Source organism: Abramis brama (assembly GCF_963993115.1).
Source record: "Abramis brama genome assembly, chromosome: 23".
NCBI lineage: Eukaryota > Metazoa > Chordata > Actinopteri > Cypriniformes > Leuciscidae > Abramis > Abramis brama.
Genome location: NC_139985.1, coordinates 11,257,324 through 11,266,922, shown reverse-complemented (window position 1 = coordinate 11,266,922; position 9,599 = coordinate 11,257,324). Strand labels below are relative to the sequence as shown.

At 38.9% G+C, this 9,599-nt stretch overlaps 1 protein-coding gene across 2 annotated transcripts in view; it reads right to left on the bottom strand.

The window, feature by feature from the left end:
• The window catches only part of foxj3 (forkhead box J3), a 95,938-nt gene that overhangs the window by 49,748 nt on the left and 36,591 nt on the right, over positions 1-9,599 (bottom strand). For both annotated transcript variants that reach the window (XM_084100495.1, XM_084100496.1), the window contains exon 2: positions 6,308-6,743. In XM_084100495.1, coding sequence (XP_083956621.1) covers positions 6,308-6,628 — 321 coding nt within the window. In that variant the 5' untranslated portion in view covers positions 6,629-6,743. The remainder of the gene's footprint in view (positions 1-6,307; positions 6,744-9,599) is intronic.

The following is a 9,599-nucleotide window of genomic DNA, read 5'->3' as shown; positions in this document are numbered from 1 at the left end:
CAGGTGGGTTGCGATGGCTTTTGCTTTAACCAGAGACAATTTTTGGTGTCAAATGCAGAGACTCAGAGGGTGACTAGGTGCTAAGCATCTTGACAGAATCAAACACCTCATCAGTGACAAGTGGGTTTGACGGGGAACAGTGAGCCTCTCAACCCGATAGATGTCAAATTAATCTAATTTGCTCTTTCACTCTTTACACCGAGGTAGCTTCCATGCAGATAACTTGGAATTATGAGAACCGGACAAAGACGAGTGTATTACATAAGAGCTTTCAATAGGGATGGAGGATTACTTCTAGTGGTGACAGTCTAAGCAATATCTTGTATGCGTGTAGTGGCTACAAAATTGAACACCACCCTGCTGTTCCAAAGCAGCAATACTGGATTGTTTAATTCAAATCATATACAAGAATTTGATCTTTAATTCAAACCACTGTGGGATTGTGTATACATGTATAAACATACCTGCATATAATATATTACTGTACTAGGGCTGGGACGGTATGGATTTTTTCTTACCGCGGTTGAAAAGCAAGAAATTCCCGCGGTATAGCGGTAAACCGCTTTTGATGGATTCAAGGTTTTCTAAACAAAACTTATGTAAGACACAATGTCATTAGACACAATCCATGTCATTAGAATCAATGTAATTAGACACAACGTGCACACATGTGCAGGCCAATGCTTTTTTTTTGCGGTGATGACGGTGATGAGCTCAGACCCGCGGTAGGCATCATGTGACCGCGGTATTGCGGTAATGCGGTAACCACCCCAGCCCTATACTGTACTATATACTATAATACTACTAATAATACTAATAAAACAGAACGCACTCTTGCATAAGTCATATTTTGAGGGCTGATAAAAAAAGGTATTGGGTCACAATCAGCTACAAAACTGAAAAGCATCTCTTGTGTTATAAAAGTACAAAATAAATAGAACAATAAAAATTAAAACTAGCAGAGATTAGTTTTCTTTACCAGTGAGAGTTCATTGACGTGGTGACAATAGCAGATGCACAAACTTCAATATTACACTTTTTAAATAAATCACAGAAAGATGAGCGAGGAGGAGAAAAAGTGGCATCTACATCTGAGTCGAATTTACCTTTCCATGAGGAGACAATGAGTGAAGCGGCACCTGAGGCTTCCCATTTCCTGGACACACATTTTTCATCACTGGACTGAAGTAGTTAGACTTCCACGACACAAATCGGCACAATGCCAAATGATTTTGTCTCATTATGTCAGCGGAAAATACTCGAAAATTAAGAGCAAGACATCATTCGAAACTGTAAAGAGTCTAATTTTATTTGTGTACACTACACTCACAATACATTGTGCTTTTGTAAAATAAAGAAAACAAACAGGATGCCGCTTTCTGCCATCACGGTGTTCTTCACGTGAAGTTAGTGGAGCGCTTCACAAAAACGTATCGAAACTCAAAGTATAGGCTACTAGCAAGCTCTTGCGTGCCAGGAAAATGACTCTGAACCCTTATGTGCTTTATCCAGAATTTGAACCACTTCATATTTGATGCGTCAATTTATTTTCATCGCTACCGTAGACATACATAAGTGTTTAGATCCAAGCTATAAACTTTGATATAAGTACTTCTGATATAATTTGAACATTTGTAACACGGAAATGATGATAATGTGTTATTGAAAAGACCGTTTGTGAAGCTGTTTCATACCTATACATGACAACTGCTCTCTCTGGTTCAGTGACAGAGTAAACGCAGATTTTAATGTTCGCTGTAATCGGACTTGTCAAAGGTTTAATAGACAGCCATTAGGGTTGGGCGGTATTACAGTAATATCGTATACCGCGGGGTCTTAAAATAGCAACGGTATCAGTTTCAATACCGTCATTACCGGCACTTATATATAATATATAAATATAATTTATTTAATGCCTAAAAATGCTTATGTGTGGTGGTAAATACTGACGAGGCAATTTGTAAATTGTGCAATAAAAAGGTGACCGCGACAGATGGAAACACCTCTAACCTAATGCCGAAACAACCACCCACGCACTGCTGCGAGGATGCATTTTGCCCTGAGTTCATTAAATAAGCGCATTAGTTTATATTTGTTAAAATATTATAATATTATTTTTTTCATCTATGTTGATAATGAAAAGTGAACAGCACGAGTAGGGATGCATCGGGAGTCAGAAATTTTGACCACTTAATTAAGTTTCGTTTTCTCTAAAGTGAATTTCGTTTTGTATAAATTGTATCTTAATTTTAATACATTTTTCATCAACCAATTGCCTGGATTTAATAAATAATATAAATATATATAAATAAAATATAGCAGACAATAAAAATGAAATGATAATGTGCTGGCTCGCCGCGGACACTTGCATTGAAATCTCATCATAAATTAACCGAAACTCAGTGTATGCCTCACAGACATGACAGATAGACCTATATCTAAATAAAGCTTGAAATTTCATTAAACGAAACAATTCAAAACGAAAAGAAATAGGCCACTCGCTGATTATTTAATCCATGATGTGCATTTCTCTCTATGCGCGTTCATACGGAGATGGCGATCATCAAATTCTTTAAACGAAACTATTCAAAACGAAAAGAAATAGGCTAGCCTACTCTCTGATCATGTAATCCATGATGTGCATTTCTCTCTATCGTTCACTATGGAGATCGTCAATTTCTTTAAACGAAACAATTCAAAACGAAAAGAAATATAGGCAGCATACTCTGATTAATCCATGATGTGCATTTCTCTCTATAGGCGCGTTCACTACGGAGATGCCGATCGTCAATTTCTTTAAACGAAACAATTCAAAACGAAAAGAAAAAGGCTAGCCTATACCTTCTGATTATGTAGTAATCCATGATTTGCATTTCTCTCTATGTATGCGCGTTCACTAGGAGATGGCGATCATCAACTTAATCTTTGCAGCAGACGCTGACAGAAAAGTTGTATTAATAAAAATCAATGGACGCGTGTCACCGGATTTTTCAAATGCACTTCTTGCTTGTTGCACGCACACATTTAAAAATAATGAGATATTATGTTGAAAAAATTTATTAATAATAATAAAGCACCTGCGTTAAAAAAATATTTGGCGCCGCCATAACGGCCCACGTATTAAAAATAGTCAAGTCTAAATCGGGCTCGCGCTCATAATTACATTTAATGCCGTCAGCCGGGCTCGGACACAACGTGCATGGGTTGGGCTTGATTTTTTTTTTTTCTGGTATTCAGTTTCTGAACGGTGTAGGCACAAGCCAACAGTTTGGTGACGCTGTCTGAGCCTTATGTTATAATTTTTAATTAGTCACGGTAATACCGTATACCCCAGTAAAATAGGGAGGAGGTTTGACGGTATCAAAATTTGGATACCGCCCAAGCCCAACAGCCGTATATATATATATATATATATATACACACTGAGGAGAATACTAAACCATAATGAGCGTTTAATATAGGCATCGTATAGCCTATTCCATGCTCAAGCGCACGCATAAAGCTTAACGTTAGAGCGAGCAGCCATGTACAGTTGCAACTTACATGTTTCAAATGATAACCCAAATTTGTGGTCGATGGACGATAGGCGAACATTTGGATTTCTTGACCGACATACTGTAATTACCACAAGGACCAGCCGTTAACTATCTGTCCCTCATAGACTGCCTGACTTCACAACAAGGGTTTTTTTTTACTAAAAAAATGACTAATACAATTTTGGTCGACTAAGCTTCTTCTAGTCGACTAACATTAAGTCGACTATTTGGGGGCAGCCCTAATTATTACAGAATAAAAGTATTAATTTCTTTGTAAAAAAAAAAATCTTACTGACCCCAACCTTTTAACTGGTAGTGTATAAGAGAAGTCATCCTGCACACTGCTATAACTTATAAAATCCAAAAAATGTCCAATTATAAAGCCAAAGACAGAGTAAATACAAAATTGAAAAGTTCTTGTAGAATAGAAATAATCTGTTCAATTTCACATCAGTGAGTTATTTTATATATTTGAACTGAAAAAAACAACAACACACATATACAAATGGCTAGAAAAAAACAAAAACAAGTGGCTTGAAAAAAAATTAACCAGCCACAGAAAAAAGTTAATTGGTTACAATCCTACTCTACAGTAACTGCATGTGGTAAAATTAATCTCAAACTGCATATCTGTCTCCCCTAATACTGCATATTTTTTGACCTTGATGAATTATCTATTCTTATTGACAGCACTTATTGATCTTTCTTAAAAGTGTTGGCTAATGGAGTTCTATTGAGATGACTAAATGAGTTGCCGCCGCCTGGATTAGCCCAGTCTCATCTCTCCGGCACAGCTAGAATTATCATAGAGAACAGACGTGTGCGTGCGCTGGGTCGTAAATTCCTGCTGCCGACATCTCAGGGGGGTTGTGGAGAGATGGAGGGCGATGACTGCACACAGACCTACATTCACCCCAGCCACACTCGGTATATGTGGAAACTCACAAATATAGCAGCGTGCACTTCAGAGACAAAGGATCTCTCTAAAATAATAGTCGATGGCGGTCGGAGTGAGATTCACGCTCTCCTGCCTATTAAAAGCAACACTCGTATTGCTGTTATACAATTCGTAACACCAACTCCATAGCTCTGTTTTCCCATCAGTACACACTCTTCCGCCTAGGAGATGCGTTTCTGCTGCAATATCCTGAAAGCCATTTTCCACATCACATAGTAGGACAGCAACATAGCACTTTCAGAGACTGGCCGCTTTTGATTTCAGCTGTATCTTCAACCTATAGATTTATAAATAAAAAAGGAAACAGAACCACCTTCAATTATCTAACTTAGCTTTCGTATAAATGACAACACACTACAGAATGTATATTTGGCCTTTTGTAAATTGATAGGCTGCTAGATCTTTAATATAATAGCTGTAACAATACATGATATAGAGGTGGAATGTGGCAATTAACGGCCATCACTGACAACAGCAGTGGGTCGCCTCTTTCCACAAGGCTTTTGAAAAAAGGCTACATTCCAGGAAAATGGAAAGCCGTCTCCCGGTAAACGTGTCAGGGCAGCAACCTTGTACAGCGATTTCAGTGAAAACCGCAGAAATCCATTTGTTATGTCTGTCCAAAATGCATTAAATTAGAGCCATCTTTCCAGGTACCACGGACAAAGTGTGAGCACGTTTCTAGCAAGAGAATAAAAAGGTTAGTCTTTAACAAATAAAAGCACCACACTGACCCTCAAACTCACCTTAAGATATCTGCAAACAAATCTTTTGAGGAAAAAAAAAAATTTCATTACGCTTCTGGAGGAAAGAAAACTTTAAGAAATAGGATAGATAAATAAGCAGAAACTCTAAAGCTCTATAATTCACAGTTAACAATAGGGGTGGGAGTTTATAAAGCCGCATGTTTGATTTGTTATTTTGATTATAGTTATCAAGTAAAAACTGCATCTATAAAAATATTTTAAGGTGATTTTTAAACTTGCAAAATCATCTGTTGCTCTCGTATCTACACGGACATAAATATCCGTTTCATAGCAGAGCAAAAGAGGTTGGTGGGTGTAAAAATATGCTCACCAACAGATAGACACACACACACAAGCACGAACAGGGCCGCGTCTAGCACGGATATGAACCACATACATCTTGTCAGTCTGCAATAAAGCTGTGCTACCAATTCTATTGCCAATAAATGTCAACTGATTGGAAAGCTCATTCTAATATCAATTTCCATCTCCGCTCTTTAAAAGGCAATCAGCACGGCTTCATCTCTGTATATCATATGCTCCTTGAGATGGTGACACAGCAATGGCTCTCTCCAACATAATGGACTTCTATCAAGGCATCTGGCATCAATAATACAAGCCATGAAAGGGAGTTTTTTTTCTTCTATGGCTTGTGTGGCTGGATTTGGCTGGGTGAATATCAACACACTTCCTTCTCACACTTGTGTCTGCAAAAAGAGCCTTTATTTTCTTGTGTCTAGAGAGACAAGATACTGTGTCAAATATTAATGGTCATAAACATATCCGAATGGCGCTTTGCAAAATAGCAGCGTGGCTGTTGCTTTGATATTTTCTAAATGTTCCTTGGCGAGGAAAGGCAGAAAAAAAAGCCTTGACAGCATAAGAAATGAGAATAATTTCACACATTAACCTTGGCAGTCTCCTCTGACTAAATTCAGGGCTGATTTGGTACACTGATTGAATTTAAGTGGAGGGACGTCACTCATGTGCATGCAAATGTCTCTGACGGGCAGAAAGCAAATAATGACAAATTAAAGGACGCTTACAGTCAGCACTTCGCCCCTTACCTTCCACCCGCTGCCAGCTTCCCTGTAATAGGGGAAATTGTCACAGATCCACTGGTAGATCTCGCTCAGTGTCATTTTCTTCTTTGGCGAGCTGTTGATGGCGAACGTGATGAGGCTGGCGTAGCTGTACGGCGGTTTGCCGTCCTTGTGCTGCTGCACCTCTTCCTGGTCCAGTGTGGTGTTGGGGTCCAGCAGGGCGCTCTTCTTAGCCATGCCTGGCCCGTGAGTGTTCTGGGCGTCTGCTTTCTGAATGGCCGCCCGCATGGTCAGCTGCGGCAACCAGTCCATGGAGGTCAAGCTGCTCTCCAGCTCCGACGTCATGATGGCAGGTTGAGTGTCGGCGGCTGCGGCGAAGGAGGGGTGACGATCCGGTGCGGTGAGAATGAAGGGGCTCCCTCAGATCACTGTTTTTGTCGGTGTCAGTCAAAAATGAAACCTGCGGAGAAGAGCAAGAGAGGGGATCATTATATTGCCCGACACTGTCAAGATATGAGTGATTGCTTCTGAAGCACGTCGACACTTCAATAGTTAGAACCACTCCAGCTGGAACCAATGTCATTTTAATTAGCACATTCAAACAGGCAGCGTTTCTCTTTGGAGAGAAGCTCCAGAACAGACGCTGATCTGCAGACAAACCAAAAAAAAAAAAAAAACACTGAGCTGAACAGACTGGCCAAGCCGTCTGACCCACCTCCTACCTCCGGCCTGCACCCTGCAGCTGACTCACACAACAGTAATCCGAGCCGCAAACTGAGTAAATGCTGCGGAATTGTTTTCACAACTGCCAGCCAAATGGGGGATTGGTTCACAAGAAATTCCAATTCTCCTGAGGGTAGCGTAACCCTTTCTATCTCCCTCTACCCTTCCCCCTCACCATCTCGTCTGTGTTGTAAACAGGCCTCAGAATCGTCGTCACTGTGCGACACGGACTCTTATTCCCGTCTGTGGCTGCACCCTACACCCACAAACAACCTTGTGTTTTAGGCACGCTGTCCCCTCTGGTTTAAAATGGCGCGAGGCTCATCCCGTCCCATCGCATAGGTAGACGGTCAGACGGCATAACCCATCTACACTCTATAGAACTTATTATCGTGAAAATGACAACACAACTGGAAAAAAGGCACCAGGGGAGGGAATATCCCAGATGTTATTCAGACGAACCTCAGTTTAAAAATACCTCCCCGGTTCTCTTGGGAACCGAAAGAGACGCCCTCATTGAAATTCCTCTAGAATGGTGGAAAGCGAGCACGAGCCTCTGAAATCTGATAAATGAGATGTCTGTGAGGCCACTTCTATGACAGACACTTTTTCTTCCATCATTGTGTCATTTCCATAAAGGTGAGTCATGACCCTCTAATTTAAAAGATTTTTCCCTGCATGAGTATGGGAACCTCTGATCTAGCTGTATGAAGTGCAAACTTAAAATTCAAATTTAGCATCCTCGTCGTTCACATGCAGGAAATAAGCGCCTTTGAGCGCTTGTTAATTCAATTAAATCAAATCAATGCACAGTGGACTCCTCAGTTTTTCATGAATCCAATCTGATCTTCACATAGACTGCAGAAATAAACTGCATCGACAAACTGAAACTGCTGCATGTTCCAACAAACAGGCAACCATCAAGCATCCCAAAAGCAATGCCAGGCAGACGGCAGCAAAAACATATAAAAGCTAAGGCAAATAAGCATTTGGTAAAATATATATATGGCCTAATCATGATTTTGGATAAGCCTGTCTGCCAAATGCATAAATGTAAACGTAAGGTTAGCCAGTGTCTGAAGGTTTTCAAAGTCAAATTATCAGCATTGTAATCTAAAACTATTTTAAACAGAATTTTGATTATTTCTTTCAGAATAAACAAAGTTTTTGTGACCTTACCCCTCTGGTACTGTCCATGTTGGTCAAAAATGACAGATTTTTTTTTTTTTCAATAAAATGATTGTACTATATTTTAGTTTGATACTATTTTTTATTTAATATTTTGTATTTTTAGGGGATTCTATGGTCCTAAATTATATTTATATATTATATGCAGTAGTTATTTATGCATTTATTCACCTTTTGAGTATGGACCTGAAAATTAAATTTCCAACTTAAAAGGTCATAAACCTTTGATGCTTTGGAGCACAGACTTAAGGTCTATTTTTAAAGGTGACACCTGGCAGATTATTGCTGAAGTGAAAAAAAGTGAACTTGGGAAAAAAGTTATAAAACTGTACATTTAATATGAAAAATGCACAAAAATACCATTTTCAATTTTAATATGAAATAGGCTATATATTTTCCAAACCACATTTGAATCAAAAACGGTGAGAAAATCAAAACAACAAGCTGTGTTCCAAATTTGAAGATGATATCTAAAAAAATTTGCTTTCAGTAAGAATTTGTTTGTGCGCAGTACCAAACATTTCCGATAGATGAATAATTCGTCTCCCAGTCCCATTCATTTTTGACTGTGAACAATACAAGTGTGGCTATTTATTTTTCAGGACCATTTAACTTTTTCAAATCATGTACATCATTTTTTGTGTGTGTGTGTTCATAGGCTAAATTGTCGATTATGAACATCTAAGCATTTGAAATGTGGCAGATAAAACTGTGGGCAGGAGAGAATGAATTGCTCAGAAAAACTTTGAAATATTGATTAAAATTAAAGAGTTAGATATCAAAAAGATCAGATATACCAAAAAAAAACAGCAATAAATTAACTGATGTAAAGTTCAAAACTTTCATATCAAGTTTAAACTTTAAGAGGAAGTCTAATTTTGGCTGACCAAAACAATGCTAATATACTTCAGGTGAACTTTTAAACAGTTCTACATAACAATATATATATTTAAAACAAAACAGCTGATTAAAGGCTAATTTGGACTTAAATATTTGAATATTTGTGAGGCTGCTCATGCCACATGTGCATAATGCACAATGTATTTTAAGTATTTTAAATAAACTAATACAGTACAAAACCGCTAAATGATGCATGCAGAATAAGGGTCTCTGTGCACTTAATATTCACATCGCCATCCCACAAACCACAGAAGTATCCCTGCGATGACTCTGAATGATGAAATCTGCAGATAAAGACTCGGGTCTCAAGCATCACCTACTTTGCTACAGGGCTGCTGCCATTTTGACTGCATGCACATCAACGAGAAATGCACCACACACACTCAGGAGTGCTGCTGTGTTCATTAGCACACCTCTGCCGTGCCAGGCAGTAAAATGCAGTAAGCATCTCCCCTCATTAACAGTGGCACCTGTACAGACGACTCAGTAACAGGCCCCACTCCGT